Source organism: Staurois parvus, unplaced genomic scaffold (genome assembly GCF_062004578.1).
Source record: "Staurois parvus isolate SC_StPar_1 unplaced genomic scaffold, SC_StPar_1.0 ptg001192l, whole genome shotgun sequence".
Taxonomy (NCBI): domain Eukaryota; kingdom Metazoa; phylum Chordata; class Amphibia; order Anura; family Ranidae; genus Staurois; species Staurois parvus.
The window spans coordinates 4,078,823-4,098,394 of NW_028318988.1; the positions used below are offsets into that span (position 1 = coordinate 4,078,823).

Sequence of the window (19,572 nt, forward strand, 5' to 3'; positions counted from 1 at the left end):
ACTGGCTTCCGATTGCGCAACGGATCAAATTTAAAATCCTAACATTGACGTACAAAGCTGTCCACCATACTGCCCCGAACTACATCACTGACCTAATATCCAAGTACCGCCCAGCACGCACACTCCGCTCCTCACAAGACCTCCTTCTCTCTAGTTCCCTGGTCCCTTCCTCCCATGCCTGCCTCCAGGACTTCTCCAGGGTGTCACCCATCCTCTGGAACTCCCTGCCCCAACCCATCAGATTATCACCTACTCTCCTCTCCTTTAGGCGCACCCTGAAGACCCATCTCTTCAGGGGAGCCTACCCCAACCCCTGCTAACTTGACCGACCTCCTCCACTCTTCCTACCACTCCATCCCCCACAGCTATCTCCTCCTGTACCACCATCCCCTCCCTCCTAGATTGTAAGCTCGAAAGAGCAGGGCCCTCGATCCCCTCATGTTTTGCATTGTATTGGTATTGTTCTGTCACATGTTCTGTCCCCCTTTGTAATGTACAGCGCTGAGTGAACTATTGGTGCTTTATAAATACTGTATAATAATAATAATAATAATAAATTTGTGCCCTCCAGGAGTTCCTTCTGGCAGGGCCCTGTACCACGATTTCAGGTACTATACCAAAAGGAGGAAGACCCCCTGTAAACAGGCAACCCCTTCCATTCATCCAACCATAGGAGACATCTGGTTACCTGGATCTGTTTTAAATCATCTCTGAGCAAGTCTTGAATACATTTCTGAGGGAGGATTGACCCATTCTGACCAGACCTTTTCTTCCTGATCGAGGATCCTGGAGTTATGATACACACCACTTACACTTATTTACTTTCTGGTGAGTTTGCATTTCTGCTATTCTTCACGGATCACCACTATTGATTGTTACCAGTCACCTGGCAGGTTTTTTTATGAAAACAGACTTTTAATATCAGACTTTTTATTAGTTTTATTTTTGTTTTATTCAAGTGCTGCACTATTAATTTTCTGCTGTAAGAATATAATTCATAGCCTTGAGCAGCGGCAGGAGCTCTTAAACCGTTATAAATAATGCATACTGTATATAGTAAAAAAACATCAGTCTAAAACTGTATAAAATTAAGAAAAAATTGAGCCAAAACTGTTATAGAATGTCCATTTAATTCATCTTCTAAAGGACATACATCCAAGTTAATAAATGGCTTTATTCATTAATCACATGCGTTCTATTCTGTGGCCAAACTACTTCTGGTACAGATGAAGCCTATTTTCCTCTGGAAAGCAATTTCAATGTCTTTGTTTCTCATGCTGTATATTATGGGATTCATCATGGGAGTTAATACTGTATATAACATGGACACCATGGAGTCCACCTCAGATGGGTAGAGACCTGGTGGACGAAGGTACATAAACATAAGTGGCAAGAAATATATACTGACAACAGTAAAGTGAGAGGCGCAGGTAGAAAAGGTTTTCTTCCGGCCTCCTTTGGAACTGATCCTGAGAATTGTTAAAATAATCTTAGTGTAAGATATAACAATTACAGATAAGGTTACCAAATAGACAACGATAGCACTGAAAGACCCAACTGTTACATTGAGGGATAGATCGGCACAAGCCAAACTGAGCAGCGGAGGATCATCACAATAGTAATGGTAGATTATGTTGGGGCCACAGTAAGGTAAATTAAAGGCAAGAAGGGTGAGTGCGACTGGAGCAGCAAAGCCTCCACACCAGGCTGCCGTTGACAGTATTATGTAAAGTTGTCTTGTCATGATGGTTTGGTAGTGTAAGGGTGAGCATATAGCTATGTAGCGATCGTAGGCCATTACGGCCAGGAGATAACACTCTGTTGCTCCCAAAGACAGAAAAATATACATCTGTACAAAGCAGGCAGTGAAGGAAATAGTATTCAGGTTCATCAGGGACTTGGCCAACATCTGCGGGACAGTTACTGAAGTGTAAATCATGTCTATAAAGGACAAATTGCCGACAAAGAAATACATTGGGGTATGGAGATGCCGGTCAAAGATGACCAAAAAGAAGATAATGCCATTGCTAGAGAGGATGAAGAGGTAGATACAAAGAAATACACAAGAAAGTAAATTGTTGAAATTCTGGAGGCTCAGGAATCCGAAAAGGATGAATTCTGTCACATGGGTACAAGTTGTATTGGAAGAAACAGATTTCAAGGAATCTTCATTGATCTAGATCATATAAATAAATACAATTAATTCATTATATTATTTTATTGCTCAAATAGCATCAGCGCTATAACCAGTAACAAACCAGTAACAAACACGTTTTGGGCCAAAGCATCCTCCTTCATTAGGGCTTCAACATTGGTTGCCAGAGTTACAGTATGGACAGTGCTAAATCCTCCTGGATGGGTATCTTAATCTAAAATATAGATGTGTGGGCTCAGTGGCTGGGTACCAGCAGATGCAGTAGGCGCCTCTTAGTGAAAACTAACAAATGATACATAATATCTAATTCAGGGATCAATAAATGGCGGACCGTGGTCTGGACCCAGACCAAGTGATAGTCCTGTCTGGGCCACTTAGCAGCTGGGTGTCGTCCCCCGAATGGCCACTGTTTTCATCCTTACAGTAGGGCAGGGGGTGGGAGGTGCTGCAGATCTGCACAGAGAGGGAGAATCTTTTCAAACTAACAAGCGGTAATCACCGGATTGTCCTCCGTCCAGATCTGCAGCCTCTCGCCCCCTGCCCTGCTGTGAGGATGATAGGTGGGAGACCCAGGAGAGGACATCCCAAGCAGATAACTGCCTCTGCCCTGCTGAAGGTAGAACTCTGAGGTTTGGGAGGCTTGCATCGAAGGGGCACTATAATACAGTTATGTTCAAAATAATAGCAGTCAGACATCACTAACCGGATCAATCACTGTTTTTGGTAGAAATGATATTTCTACATGGCAAATAATTTACTAGCAGGTGTAGTGAGTAATAGAAATCCAACAGACCCAACAGTCATGACATGCATGCTGCTGATTCTGTGTCATTGAATCACTCATTGAAAGGGGCATGTTCAAAATAATAGCAGTGTGGAGTTCTATTAGTGAGGTCATTCATTCTTTGAAAAACAGGTGGCAATTATTGCCCTTATTTAAGGAAGGAAGGCAGCAAATGTTGTACATGCTGGTTACAGTGCATTTCTCTCTGAAATTCTGAGGAAAATGGGTCGTTCTAGACATTGTTCAGAAGAACAGCGTACCTTGATTAAAAAGTTGATTGGAGAGGGGAAAACATATAAAGAAGTGCAGAAAATGATCGGCTGCTCAGCTAAAATGATCACAAATGTTTTAAAATGGCAACCAAAACCTGAAAGACGTGGAAGAAAGCGAAAAACTACCATTCGAATGGATAGAAGAATAGCCAAAATGGCGCGGACTCAGCCAACAAACAGCTCCAGGAAGATGAAAGAAGGTGTAAAGTTCCCTGTGAGGACTGTTACAATTAGAAGATGCCTATGTGAAGCCAAGCTATCTGCAAGAAGCCCCCGCAAAGTCCCACTGTTGGAAAAAAGACATGTGCTGAAGAGGTTACAATTTTCCAAAGAGCACAATGACTGGCCTAAAGAGAAATTTTGTGGACTGATGAAAGTAAGATTGTTCTTTTTGGGTCTAGTGGGCGGAGACAGTTTGTCAGACGACCCCCAAACACTGAATTCAAGCCACAGTACACTGTGAAGACAGTGAAGCATGGTGGTGCAAGCATCATGATATAGGGATGTTTCTCATACTACGGTGTTGGCCCTATTTATCGCATACCAGGGATCATGGAACAGTTTGAATACATCAGAATACTTGAAGAGGTCATGCTGCCTTATGCTGAAGAGGAAATGCCCTTGAAATGGGTGTTCCAACAAGACAACGACCCCAAACACACCAGTAAACATGCAACATCTTGGTTCCAGACCAACAAGATTGACGTTATGGAGTGGCCAGCCCAATCCCCGGATCTTAATCCAATAGAAAACTTGTGGGGTGACATCAAAAATGCAGTTTCTGAGGCAAAACCAAGAAATAGAGAAGAACTGTGGAATGTCGTCCAATCATCCTGGGCTGGAATACCTGATCACAGGGGCCAGAAGTTGGGTGACTCCATGCAACACAGATGTACAGCAGTTCTCAGAAACAGTGCGACTACAACCAAATATTCATTAAGTCATTCAAAGGAAAGCAAAATCTTCAAACATTTTTCAGTTTATATAGTGAATGTTTGAGTTTGTAAAGAAGAATACAAACACTGCTATTTTTTTAACAGTCTAATGTTCACTTTTCTTCAATTTTTTTAGAGGAACAACACAAATTTGATGTATTTTTCTTCGTGTTTTGATTTGGAATAGAATGTGTCGTGTTCCCAATGCATTTGTGTGGATGGAAATAAAAGCTATTAGAAGGATTTTCAGCTTTATTCACTTTTTTCAACACACTGCTATTATTTTGAACACAATTGTATAAATGGGCACTCTGATGTGAGAGGCACTGTGTTATAAAGGGGTGCTGTGTTATAAAGGGGTGCTGTGTTATAAAGGGTACGGCAAAGTAATGAGGCACTGTGATATGAAGGAGAATACAATGTAAAAGGTAAACTGTGATATGAAGGGGCCCTGTGATATGTAGGGGACTCCAATGTAAAGGGGCCCTGTGATATGTAGGGGAGCTGAGGACTGTGTAGTACTACTGTAAAGGGGGTGAGGCTGTGATATGAAGGGGGTCTGTGATGTAAAAGTAATGGGAGATTGTGGTCACTGATGTAAAGAAGGGACTGTGATGTTAACGAGGGTTGTGATGTAATGGAGGCTATGAGGGGAAGGATAGGGTAACCACTAACCTACAGAGCACTTATACCCCCTTCCTGCCCAGGCCAATTTTCAGCTTTCAACGCTGTCACACTTTGAATGACAATTGCGCGGTCATGCATCACTGTACCCATATGAAATTTTTATCATTTTTTTTGTGACAGATAGAGCTTTATTTTTGTGGTATTTAATCACCTCTGGGTTTTTTTTATTTTTTTCTTAAACAAACCAAAAACCACTGAAAATGTTGAAAAAAAAAAAAAGTTTTTTCTTAGTTTTTGTTATAAAATTTTGTAAATAAGTTTTTCTCCTTCACTGATGTGCGCTAATGAGGCTGCACTGATGGACACTGATAGACTGCACTGATGAGGAGGAACTGGTAGGTGCCACTGACGGGCATTGACAGGCATCACTAATGGGCACTGAAAGGCAGCACTCATATATGGCACTGATAGGTGGCACTGATAGGTGGCACTGACAGGCACGGTTAGGCAGTACTGATGCCCACTGATAGGCTGCACTGTCTGGCACTGTTAGGCGGCACTGACTGTCACTGATAGGTGACACTGAAAGGCAGCTCAGATGGGCATTGATATTGGCATTGATGTGCACTGGTAGGCAATGAAATGTGGCACTTATGTGGCACTGATGGGCACTGTCAGTTGGCATGGATGAGCACTGACAGCTGGCACTGATGGACACTGATAAGTGGCACTGTTGGAGCTACACAGATCATCAGGGCACACTGATGATCAGTGTACATGTCCCCTCTGAGGAATGCCGATTACCGGCTCTCCTCTCCTCTCGAGCTGTCAGCGTGAGGAGAGAAATGCCAATAACCGACATTTCCTGTTTATATGTGATCAGCTGTAATTGGACACAGTTGATCACATGACCGAGCCGACACCTTCGACTCTTTCCGTTGATCGGTGATCCTCTGTGTCCGAGGAACACAGCTCACCACCGATCGCCGCGCTGCGTGCTCCCTGAGCCGCACATGTGTGGTTAGAATGGGAGGACGTCATATTACGTCCTCCCAGAATGAGAGAAATGCCTTGCACCCGTCATTGGACTAAGGTGGTGGAGGTGGTTAAAAGACACTGAGCTGTGATGTACAGGGGGACTGTGATGTACAGGGGGACCACATATAAAATAGTGAAGCGCTAAACAATACCAAAAAAAATAAATAAATAAATAAATAAACCCTATATATACCCATCATAAAAACCATCTAAACCTATAAATACCATACAGTGATAAAAAATATAATATGTCTATTGGTGAGATAACTAAAATAAATAAATATCTCATACATAAACTGACCATAAATACCTCATAATATATAGATATGTGATAAAAAATAAAGATAACAATTGATATTCCCTTAATTAATCCTCAAATAAATCAGTGATATGAAATCAATATTCATAATTATACTAATTCATAAATAATAAAGAATGAAAGTGTAACTATCCGTGATGAATTGTGACAAACCTATGAATTGAAATAAATAAACTGTGATTCTTCATCATCAAATAAATACGTGATTCATAAATTCTGTGATAAACTATATATCAGAATAAAAATATTATATATTAAATCCACTTAATTATGTGATAAATACATAAAAACACTGTGTCTAAAATAAACACAAAAGTCCATGCATATAATGTGAAAACACTCAGTGATCTTCACTTCCAGTGCACAAAAGGAATCCCCCAATGGCAGCAACGCCTGCCCACCTCCCCACCTCGACCCACACAGGGCCACAAGGCAAAAACTCTCCTCAAAGGCAATCCTCTACCCCAGGCAGCTCAGCAAGGGACCACAGGACCTCCACTCCACCTCCTCTCAAACGTCATATAGGACACAAACAGAGCTTCCCATAGTATAATACCGTTTATTAAAACACTCAGTGTAACATACTGTTTCCACTCACATGTATTCCTTGTTTACAAAGCGCTTTCCACCTCCTTCCATGGGTGTATTCACATACAGGGAGGGAAACCAATATGGCTGCTACGTCCGGACATGCGTCCCCACGTGACCGGAAGTGATGCATCTCTGAACCGGGAATGACGGTCTGACGTGTTGCGTCACATGCGTCGTGACTTCATCAGGGTGTACAGGGGGAGCTGTGATGTACAGGGGGAGCTGTGATGTACAGGGGGAGCTGTGATGTGTTATAGTGCAAACATGAGACCTCTGCCAGAAGAAAATGTTACTGACTGGTCCTACATGAATTTTAATTCAAGACCCTTGATCTGATTGCTCAAACAATAGCCTTTCCAGCATTAGTATATGTAGCACTACCCCCTTAGGAGTCGCTAGAGATTTGGGTCCCCCTGTAGTCCTGCACAGTCAGGCAACACACAGTTTTTACAGACTTGCATTCAGAGACAGTAAACAGTCCTTGAGCTTGGCTTTTTATGTTTTAATAAGGGGTGTTGAACGTGGATGGGGTAAGGGGTGTACGGGATGCCCAGTGGAACTGCAACTGAGGACAAACTCCTTAGAAATTATGTAGAAGTCCTTACACAGTAGAACTTCTGCTTGGAGAGCACTCTAGCCTCTCCAGGTGTACCTCCGCAGACCCCAGCTAATCCTCTTCTTATACAGTTGCCCGAGGGAATCCCTGGGCAAGGGAATCCAGTGCCTGCCACTTTAAATGAAACCGTCCCAGGTAAGGAGCTAATCAGGTTTCCCACCAGAGTGCTCTTTTTCCCTTGTTTGGCCTAGGGGGTGTAGGGCTACTCACTCAGTCTCAGTCCTGCATGCAGATTTAGGTAGGTGGCTGCCTTCAGGCCTTCTACTGGGCTAGCTCCTTTTCTGGCTCTACAGGTGGTCCTTGCTCTGGGGGATGATGATGCTAAGAGATCCTCCTTTCCAGCACCATGCCTGTAGGTAGGCCTTTTCCCACTGGGCCCCCTCCCAGGGCCCTGCATCTCAGCCACTTTTAAGGGCTTTCCTGACCCCATGCCAAGCCACCTGCTTAAGGATTGGTCAGGATCCCCTGAGAGTGCAGACCAACTCATCCTCACTCCCCACCCACTGCTTCTAGAATCTTTTTACTATTAACCACTAGGGGACCGCCTGCAGTACATATACTGCTACAAGGGGCCCCTTGTCAGGGAGCGAGGAGCCAGACACACAAGGAGTTGAAATTAAAGGTAGGTTTATTGTACAAAAACAAGACAGAGAGTCTATACAAGTCCAACAGCAACATCGGATGACTTGATAGGACAGTTGTGAGATGGGGAAACAGCTCTCATTGTTTGAACACTGATTGAAGTAAATTAAAAACATTCTGCAGTTTGGCCACAAGTTGTCACTGTTTCTAACACAGCCTCAGACTGCATAGCTATTTCTATATTCAATAAGGGGTGGGGTTTTCTCAAGGAGAGTGAACAAGAAGAGAAAAGGAGAAGCCATACTGGAGAGAGAGAGAGAGAGAAGGCGGCTGAGTGATGGGATAATCCGTTGCCCTCCAGCTGTGGAGACTGCCCTCCGTAATCAGAAATCCCATTGAGTAAAGCTGATGGTGTTCAAGACACTAATCCTGTTCAAAGAGGGGAAGATTTGCTGCCAGGAAGCTGATGAGGACAGAGGAGCAAAGCAACATACATTGCTGATAATATTGCATGCTCAGTGGAGGGACATTGTTCTGTTTAGAGTCACCAGCGGATGCAAAGTAGACCTGGGTCGGTAAGATCATGCACGCACCTCATTTCAGTGTTGGCGCCTATAAGACTGAGACAGGCCTATAGTTAGATAGTTAGGGTCTCTGTTTGTGTCAGGCCACAAGTGTTATTACTGATCATTGGAAGGACTCCACAACTTAAAGTGACATTTCACATTGGAGAACTAATAAAATACTACAGACTCAAGCCAGACTGGCATTTTGCTCAGAAGGAATACTCAGGCACGTGCTACAGGACCAGTTATGGGAGGGGGAATACTGTAGATTTGTGTAAGATTGTAAGCTGTTGTGCTGCACCGCAGGCTAGCCCATACCATACACCCATACACGGATTCTTGATCTTTTAGGGTAATAACAGGTAGGGTGTGGCAGCTTAGTAGGTAAATTACTTCACTTTCTACCTTCATCCATCAGAAGGCGCCGTGCTGTGCAGCACAAGAGTCTCAGCCTTTGGGCTGATTGTATGTAAATTTATTGTATATTCCAGCATTTGTGGTTTTGTTTATTTGCCACATCTAAGTAAAATTCTGTTGTGGCAAAAGCTGGTGTTGGAGTTGCTTTCCTCGTTTGTGACTTCACTGTATCCTGGGGAGCCCACCCCGGTACACGGCTTACACAGTAGCCAGGAAGGATGGTCGCCAGAGCCGGGGTCAGAAGCCAGGAAGGATGGTCGCCAGAGCCGGGGTCAGAAGCCAGGAAGGATGGTTGCCAGAGCCGGGGTCAGAAGCCAGGAAGGATGGTCGCCAGAGCCGGGGTCAGAAGCCAGGAAAGATGGTCACCAGAGCCGGGGTCAGAAGCCAGGAAGGAGTCTTGCCAAAGCAGAGTCGGTATCCAGGAGAGCAATGAGAAACAAAACAGGCGCATGCTGCTGTGCAACAGACAGGACACGAATGCAATGGACAGCTACAAACAGCAGACTTATATGGGATAAGCCACCACCTCCTGAAGGAGGAGCAGCAGAGGGCTGAAAGCATAAAGTATCCCAAAATGCTTTGCAGACACCTAAGATGGATGCCAGCACTTGGAGCAGCACAAGCCCTGAGGAAAGGTAGGACCTTGACACCCCTGTGCACAGGATCATGTATATAAACGTGATCCTGCATTTTGGGGTAGGGGACGCATATCCTGCCCTACCCACAGCATCGATCACGGGTGTCAATCACTGGGCCCCGGCCGATGATTACCGGCCGGAGCCTGGACATTGCTAGCAAACACTGACAGGGAGGAAGGCTGCATTGTTTTCAATGGAGCTCTCCTCCCTGTCAGTTTTCAGCACACTGTTCCGGGATCGCTGAGCACAGCCTTCCGGAACAGTGTGTAACAGAGAAGTACCCCCCCCTTTAGTAAAACATTCCCCTAACACAGTTAACCCTTTCATTGCCTCCCAATGTTAATCCCTTCCTCGCAGTGCCATTAGTACAGTGTCAGTAGGGTTTTTTTGCACTGATCACTGTATTGGTGTCACTAGGGATGTCAGTGACCCCAAGTCAGTCCCCCCAGTGTCAGAATGTCCGTCGCAGTCCTGCCATAAGTCGCTGATCGCTGCCATAAATCGCTGATTGCTGCAATAAGTCGCTATTATTAGTATACAAAAAAAATCCAGTATCTATACCGCCATTTGTAAACACTATAACTTTCACGTATACCAATTAATTTCCACGTATTGGGATTTTTTTAGCATGGCGCAGAATACATTTTGGACAAAATTTATGCTGAAATTTGATTTTTACATTTTTTTACTGGACATGTTTCATAGCAAAAAGTCCAAAATGTTTTTTTTCTAAATTTTTTTTTTATAGCGCAAAATATTTAAAAACCACACAGGCGATCAAATACCACCTAAAGAAAGCCCAATTCATGGGGAAAAAAGGATGTAAATTTCATGTGGGTGCAGTGTTGCATGACCACACAATTGTCAGTTAAAGTGATGCAGCGCCATAACACAATACAATAACATACGTTATTTGCGCTCCTGTGGTTTTCACACCCCTCCCAGATAGGGTCAAATTGCCCTTCAGTACACCAATCATCACATTTAACCCCTTGACTGCCAGGCACACGCTCATGCACAATAAACCTACATTGCTAGTATAGTGTCTGAACGGATCAATATTTTTGATCAGATCAGCATTATACCAGCATTCACATTAGTGTAATGTCCCCAAAAACACAGTGTTCGCAGGATCAGCCCCGACACCTGCCAACACCAGCGTTTAGCCCCTACGCTTACCCCCCCCTTCTTCCCCAGCAAGTGCAGTGTCAGTTTCTGTTAGCACTTGCCAGTAAATTTTGATGACTCTCATATGCAGCAGAGTGCCAGTACTAGTGCCACGCTAACTTTTGGTGAACTGGCGAGCACCAGCAGCCTAGTACATCCTGGTCTTTCACATACCTCTTAGATTGTAAACTCCAAGGAGCTATATAAATCCTGTATAATAACAAAATTAATACTACCAGCACTGCAGTATCACTTGGTGACATGGCGAGTCCCATAAGTCCAGTACAAGCTGGTGCAGTGGTAAGCACAAGTATTGTCCCGCAACCACCAAGAATTTGCACACAGGCCCATAGAGCCCCTAGTATCCTTTCCAGATGTGCTTGCAAATCCCGATTGGCAGCCCACAAATTCCGCAGCACCCATGCTTCCCCCATTCACTGCCCAACCCGAAATTCAGGTGGAAATAGCAAATTTAACTAACCCCCTTGATTTTTTTAGAGCTGTTTTTCACGGAAGATCTATATGCATTGATTGTGGATCAAAGCAATTTATATGCACAACAATTTACCGCCACCAACCCAAATTCAAACCTTGCCAGACCATTTGCATGGAAACTCATTAAAATGTTTTTTGGACCTAACCCTCAACATGGGCATTACTAAAAAAATGAATTGCGGTTGTATTGGTCCACAGACCCGATTCATCATATGCCGTGTTCTCTGCTGCCATGGCCAGGCATAGATATGAGAGTATAATGTGTTTTATGCATTTCAATGACAATGCACTCTGTCGTCCTCGGGGTGACCTTGAATTCACACAAAACTGAGCCCCTTGTAAATCACCTTAACCAAAAAATTTGCAGATGTCTACACTCCCCAGCAAAACATCTGTGTTGATGAGTCCCTCCACTCCAAACTATTTGCTGAGAGGCATGTTGAATCAATAGAAGAATGTATTTTTTTACAAGTTTTTGGAAAATGACAAACAAAACTTTTTTTTATTTTTACACAAAATTGTCAGTTAAATGATTTATTGCTCACACATGCCAAAGGTATATATGCAATTACTCCCCAAAATACATGTTGCTACTTCTCCTGAGTATGGGGGTACCACATGTGAGAGATGTTTTGGCCGTCTAGCCAAGTACAGGACCCCAAAATCCAATAGGTACCTTCAGGCTTGCAAAGGGCTTTATTTCCTCATTACACTTCCTGACTACCTATCACAGTTTCGGAGGCCCTGAAATGCCAGGATAGCACCAACCCCCTTCCCCCAAATGACCACTCTTTGGAAAGTAGACACCCCAAGGAAATTTGATCAGAAACATGGTGAGTATTGTGCAGATCTCGTTTGTTGCCACAAGGTTTTGAAAAAGGAAGAAAAAAAACCAAAATCATATTTTTTCTTTTTTTTTCATATTTCAAAACCTTGTGAGAAAAAATTAGATCTGCAAAATACTCACCATCAGGGGCGGACTTACAACTTATGGGGCCCCCGGGCAATAAGGGATCATGGGGCCCCTGTGTCCTTGCCCACACTCAAAGCACACCCAAAAAACCCTACAAAAAGGTACCAGGGGCATTTCATGGGGCCCCCTAGTGACCCCCGGCCCTCGGGAAGTGCCCGAGTGCTCAAATGGTCAGTCTGCCCCTGCTCACCATGACTCTTTTTAAATTCCTTAGAGTGTCTACTTTCCAGAAAGGGGTCATTTGAGGGGGTTTGGTGCTATCCTGGCAATTCAGGGTCTCCAAAATTGTGATAGGTAGTGAGGAAGTGAAATGAGGAAGTTACTTACCTTCAGGCTTTCAAAGTGGTCATTGGATTTCAGGCTACTATATGTGTCTAGGCTCCCAAAAAGTCTCACACATGTGGTATCCCCATACTCGGTAGAAGTAGCAGAATGTATTTTGGGGTGTAATTCCACATATACCCATGGCTTGTGTGAAAAATATATAATTTAAATGACAACTTTGTGTAAAAAAAAAAAAAAAAGTTTTGTCCAGATACTTGTGGAAAAAAATAAATCTTCCATGGACTCAATATGCCTCTCAGCAGATAGCTTAGGGTATCTACTTTCTGAAAATGGGTCATTTGGGGGTGTTTGTACTATCCTGGTATTTTAGCACCTCAAGAAATGTGATAGGCAGTCAGAAAGTAAAAGCTGTGTAAATTCCATTATCTATACCACAGTTTGTAGACGCTATAACTTTCACACAAAGCAATAAATATACACTTTTTGGGATTTGTTTAACCAAAAACATGTAGCAGAATACATTTTGGCCTACATTTATGATGATTTTTTAGTTTTTTGGATATTTTTTATGAGAGAAAAGAGAAAATATTGTTTTTTTCAAAACAATTTTTTTTTCTCAAAAATTTTTGTTTATAGCGCCAAAAATAAAAAAACTCACGTGATCAAATACAACCAAAAGAAAGCTCTATTTGTGAGAAAAAAGGACATAAATTTAATTTATGTAACATATTGCATGACCGCGCAATTGTCAGTTAAACCAGTGCTGCGCTGTATAGCAAAAAAATGGCGTAAATTGCAGTATCTATACCATAGTTTGTAGACGCTATAACTTTCACACAAAGCAATAAATATACACTTATTGGGATTTTTTACCAAAAACATGGAGCAGAATACATTTTGGTCTAAATTTATAACTAACTTTGAGTTTAATATATATTTTTTATATCCGAAAGTAAAAAATATTGTTTTTCTTTAAAATTTTCAGTCTTATTTTGTTTATAGCGTGAAAAATAAAAAGCGCACAGGTGATCAAATACCACCGAAAGAAAGCTCTATTTGTGTGAAAGAAAGGACGTACATTTCGTTTGGGTGCAGCATTGCATGACCGCGCAATTATCAGTTGAATTAGTGCAGCGCCGAGTAGCAAAAAGAGGCCTGGTCATTAACCATTTCAATATCGGGCACTTTTAACCCCCTTCCTGCCCAGGCCATTTTTCAGGTTTCAGCGCTCTCACACTTTGAATGACAATTGCGCGGTCATACAACACTGTACCCAAACTAAAATTTTATACTTTTCTTCACACAACTAGAGCTTTCTTTTGGTGGTATTTAATCACCGCCGGGATTTTTATTTTTTGCTAAATTAACAAAAAAAGACCGAAAATTTTGAAAAAAAATACACGTTTTTCTTTGATTCTGTTATAAAAGTTTGCAAATAAATAATTGTTCTTCATAAATTTAGGCCGAGATGTATTCTGCTACATGTCTTTGGTGTAATAACCCAAATTAGGATGTATTATTTAGTTTGTAGGAAAGTTATAGCGTTCACAAACTATGGGATATATCTGAATATTGATCAATCCTGAAGTACTGACAGCCAATCTAATTTCTTGAGGTCCAAGAATGTCAGAACAGTACAGATATCCCCCAAATGTCAGGACAGTACAGATATCCCCCAAATGTCAGAATAGTACAGATATCCCCCAAATGTCAGGACAGGACAGATATCCCCCAAATGTCAGGAAGGTACAGATATCCCCCCAATGTCAGGACAGTACAGATATCCTCCAAATGTCAGGACAGTACAGATATCCCCCAAATGTCAGAACAGTACAGATATCCTCCAAATGTCAGGACAGTACAGATATCCCCCAAATGTCAGAACAGTACAGATATCCCCCAAATGTCAGGACAGTACAGATATCCCCCAAATGACCCCTTTTTGCAGAGTAGACAGTCCGACGTACTTCTTAAGAGGCATGGCAAGTTTTTTAAAGTTGTATTTTTTTGTCATAATTTTTTGGAAAATGAAAAAAATTTAAAAAAAAATTCATTATTTTTTTTTTTACATACTGTCACCAGTGCAGTACAGCGTCATCATATAACTGGCATGGCGGTGATCAGAGACATTGACTGGTGACAGTATGAAAAAAAAAATATTTTTTTTTTTAATTTTTATTATTTTTAATTTATTAAATTTTTTTTCTTTTTATAAGATTTTTTTTTCATATTTCACTATGACCAAAGTAGTAAAATGTTACCATAGTAGCGTTGTACTACTTTGGGGAAGTGATTAGTATTTTTTTTTTTACACAATTTGCTTATAGCAAATAATTACTTTGCTAAAAGCAAGCATTTACCTGAATGACATCGATTCATTCAGGTTTTTTTTTTTTTTTGTGCTTAGCTGTGATTTGGCCATGGATAATCACATGACACAGCTGGGCTGTGATTGGCCCAGCTTGTGTATGTGATCGCTGTGACCATTCACAGCTAGACACACTAGTATACAATGGATGGCATGAATGAAGCCAGCCATTGTATACAACTGTCATGTGACCTGCTGTGATTGGTCACAGCAGGTCACATGGTACCGGCAATGGGGCCAGTACTCAGATCTGTCATCGGCTGTGTCCGAGGTACACGGCCGGTGACAGATAGCGCCGCTGTGCTGCTCTGCAGGCGCGCAAACTGCGCATGCTCGGAAGAACAAAACTGCGCATGCTCGGATTTTGCCCGGCTGCCAAACGGCCATTGGCCGGGTGGCAAGAAGTTAAGAGAGATAAATCCTTTAGAGGGCAAGTGGTTAATATATTTGAAGAATTTTTTGGGGTTGGCCCTGCTATCTTTTGCAATCTGTCGTTCATTTTCAATTTTTGCGGCCTTTATTTCCTTTTTGCATATTCTGTAATATTCTTTGTAATGTTTAAACGATGATTGCGTTCCTTCATTTTTATATTTAATAAAAGCTCTTTTCTTGTTGCCAATGGGAATATATTTTGCAGTGTGTTCACATACAGTCTTTTGGAAAAACTCACATTTCTGTGTTGTGTTCATCGATGCCAATATTCCCTCCCAGTCTAAGTCTTGGAGAGCAGCTCTCAGCCATAAATCCCCTTTCTTCCCCATTTTGATGCTCAGTTTGAACTTCATCAAGTCGTCATCACCACGTCTAGATGTCTAAATGCATTAAGTTGCTGCCATGTGATTGGCTGATTAGTAATTTGTATTGCCAAGCAACTGAACAGGTCTTGTTGAAGAAATCCTATATAAACATCCACCCATGTAATCATTTTTTGTCACATTGTTGTCTGCATGCTTTGTGACCCGATGTACATTGTAATTCTCCAGTAAACTTGTATCAGATGAATGAAACAGAATTGGCGTTGATGTCCTTCATTCAAAAGGAGTACTTAACATTAGCAATTTGTGTTACCAGGCAATTGAAAAGTGTACTGAAAAAAGTGGCCAGTGAGTGTATTTAGCATTTACTTCCTGGAATCCATTTGCCCTTAGCTTAGGCATGAAGGCAGGAGGGTGTGCTTAGTTCAGCAAACCCCTCCTCCTCTACTGAAGGCTGGGATGTATGACATTATTTTCCTAGGTATGGAAACCAAGAAGTAACTTAAGAAATGTAAAAAAAAGTTTAAGTAAATATAATATACTTTCCTATCTACTTACTATCAGTATGAGGAATAAAAATAGTCAATGTTGATTGAGAGAGTGAAGTTCCACTTTATTAAGTGCCGGCAACAGAGGCCGAGGGGAACAGGGCTATAGGAAAAGATTGTTATACAATGTTGTAGTGCTGTGTTTATTTGGACACCAGACTTTTGTTAAAGCCGTATTAAATCAAAAGCCAAGTCTTCATCTATTGACTCTGCAGACAGTTGGTGACTTTTGTGCACTGTGCACTTCAGCATGCCCTGACCCCGCTCTGTCTTTTTTGTGGCCTACCACTTGGTGGGCTGCTGTTACAATTTGGGGCCAGTTTTCCTTTAATAATAAAAAAAATCAGGGGATATATTTTACTATGTAATACTAAAGTGTGGGGTCTTGTGAGCTGCTATGGTGTATACAAAGTGCTGCTAAATATTTAAATGATTAATTGCTATAAATAATGCTAAAATTGTGGTAAACCAATACAATAGTGAAAATAAAATGTAAAATGTGTGTAAAAACTGTATCATAAAGAATAAAATCAGAAATAGTGTCGCGCTCCACTACCAAAATAATGTTGACAGTGTAGGGCAGAAAATTTAAAGCATGAGACAATTTTGATTAAAAAAAGAACAATTCTCTTCTTGTTACATATATTGCAAAAATTGTAATCAACTGTAATGCTTGAGGTGATTGTAGCCGTATTAGTGCGACAGAAACAATTGAGTGATACTTTTTTTATTTGCACTGACATACAATTTTGAGCACAAGCTTTCGGTGTATGTCCTCAAAATCGAACTCCTCTGTGAGTGTTGTTCCCCCCCCCCCCCTCCAGTCTTTGCTTTTGCTGTGTCTTATCTCTAGTCTAATCCTAATCTTATAACCATTGCTGTGTACATTTGTTTGTGTGTGTTTCTTTCTGTTTTTTTTTTCTCCCCCTTTCAACATTTGTTCTAATATTCTGCTAAAACTTTGTGAAGTAGTACTGCCTGGACCTTCAAGAAGGGGACATACACCGAAAGCTTGTCCTCAAAATTGTATGTTAGTGCAAATAAAAAAAGTATCACGTCAGTACTCAATTTTTTCTGTAAGAAACTGTAATAAATGGCAGATTTTGTTACATGTATTATATTATACTGTACTTAGCCCCCTGGTGACTGAGGATAAAACAAGTTTTAATGCCTGAACACAAATTTGGAATTTTGACACATTTATCACAACTACTTAGTGTATCTAACTGGATTATACCTTGTTTTTTTCTCAGGACAAATGGTAAAATATTAAATCAGAAATAGTGTTGCGCTCCACTACCAATTGCAAAAAATGGGAATAAATATTAAATAAATAATAGTCCAGCATCAAAAGAATATATATCAATATCACTGCAATTATATTACTGCTGCAAACATGTCCTTATTAAGTCTGTGACTTTGACACTTCTAGTGCTGTGATAGGAGATAATAACCGTGCAGTCCACCAATCATAAAAAATATTATGCATCTTCCCCAGTTGTGCTCTCACCTGGTGTATATGACCAGGCCGTTTAGTGAGGTTATAAAAAGCTTGTGTCCCTTTAATTGGACAATTAAGTGGTAAATGGATAGGATTATCCCTCTTTCCCTGCGATGGATGGATAGATGGATGGATAGATAGATGGATGGAGTGTTCCCTCTTCCCACTAGGGGGTCTCCTTGCTTCCTTAGGGTTTTTTCTCCATGGGTATAATGGCCATGAAATGTAATAAAAGAATATAGTGCCTTATCCTCTTTACAATTGTGAATGTGTGACGTCATGACGCTTAAAGCAACATTCAGCAAGTATTCAGCAATTTTGAAAAACTTTACTGTGGATTCAAATCTCAACATTTTAAAGCGTTTTTAACTTGTCATACATGTGAGTGCACTACTTTAATAAATTACATTTTGAAGAGGATAAGGCACTATATTCTTTTATTACATTTCATGGCCATTACACCTATGGAGAAAAATCCATAAGGAAGCGAGGAGACCCCCTGCTGGGAAGAGGGAACACACCATCTATCCGTACAGCCATCCATTCATCTATCCATCACAGGGAAAGAGGGATAATCCTATCCATTTACAACTAAGTGCAATTAAAGGGACACAAGCTTTTTATGACCTCACTAAACGGTTTGATCATATACACCAGGTGAGAGCACACCCGGGGAAGGTGCATAATATTTTGTATGATTGGTGGACTGCACGGTCATTATCTCGTATCACAGCACTAGAAGTGTCAAAGTCACAGACTTAATAAGGACATGTTTGCAGCAGTAATATAATTGCAGTGATATTGATATATATTCTTTTGATGCTGGACTATTATTTATTTAATATTTATTTATTCACATTTTTTGCAATTGGTAGTGGAGCGTGACACTATTTCTGATTTTATATTTACCATTTGTCCTGAAAAAAAACAAGGTATAATCCACTTCGATACAGTAAGTATTTGCGATAAAGGTGTCAAAATTCCAAATTTGTTTTCAGGCATTAAAATTTGTTTTATCCTCAGTTATCAAGGGGTTAAGTATAGTATAATATAATACATTTAACAAAATATGCCATTTATTACAGTTTCTTAAAATTTTATGTAACGAGAAGAGAATGGTTCTTTTTTAATCAAAATTGTCTCATGCGTTAAATTTTCTGCCCTACACTGTCAACATTATTTTAGGTTCACATAGTTTCTTGTTTTATCTTTTGTTTTATGTTTTTGCATTGCATGACTTTTATTATTTTATTTTAATTGAATGAAAAAAGAAAAAAAAAGAAAGGAAAAAAATGTAATTTCATATTTACCTAGCACAAAATCTATTTTAAATGTCATTTTTTTTTAAACCATTTTTTTTTTAGTTCAAAATAATATTTTTCATAAACACAAAGATATTAACACGATAATCAATATATCAATCTTACCTTCCATAAGTCAGCTCCCATGACAAATAATAAAAGAAAACTTTTGGCAAGAATTAAAATGTTAATATTTTGATCTCCTTCAAAAATGAATGAAACAAACTGAATTTTGCACGATTGGTTTAAATGTTGTTTAGTAATTGGCTACATATGTGTAGCATGGCTTTTCCTTTATTTTTGCTTACTAGTAATTAAAATACGCTGTGATTAATCTTCTATTTAAACCCCTGGTTATAACACAAACAGGGAGTCTAAAGCTAATTAGAATCCTCCAAGGAATGATTAACTAATGTTGCCATTGAAGTTGTTGTTGTTGTTTTGGTGGTTATAATTATTTGATTAAAAAAACAACTCTCCCATATGCCTTGCCTTGTAGAAACTAATCAAAATGGTTTCATGGTTAGTTGGTTAATCTAACTATCCATAGACACAAAATCTAAAAACTATCCATAGACACAAAATATGTATGTATTTATTAATTTTTTTAACTATTTATATTTATTGTATTTATAAATA

At 40.5% G+C, this 19,572-nt stretch overlaps 1 protein-coding gene across 1 annotated transcript; it reads right to left on the bottom strand.

Annotated features, from left to right (window-relative positions):
• Window positions 1-1,111: 1,111 nt before the first annotated feature.
• On the bottom strand, window positions 1,112-19,177 carry LOC149438451 (olfactory receptor 6N1-like). The gene is made up of 2 exons (XM_089659896.1): window positions 19,060-19,177; window positions 1,112-2,176 (listed from the first exon to the last, which is right to left on the bottom strand). Exons 1-2 carry the CDS (start codon window positions 19,078-19,080, stop codon window positions 1,196-1,198), a joined length of 1,002 nt encoding a protein of 333 aa, XP_089516022.1. The 5' UTR covers window positions 19,081-19,177; the 3' UTR covers window positions 1,112-1,195.
• Window positions 19,178-19,572: the final 395 nt, after the last annotated feature.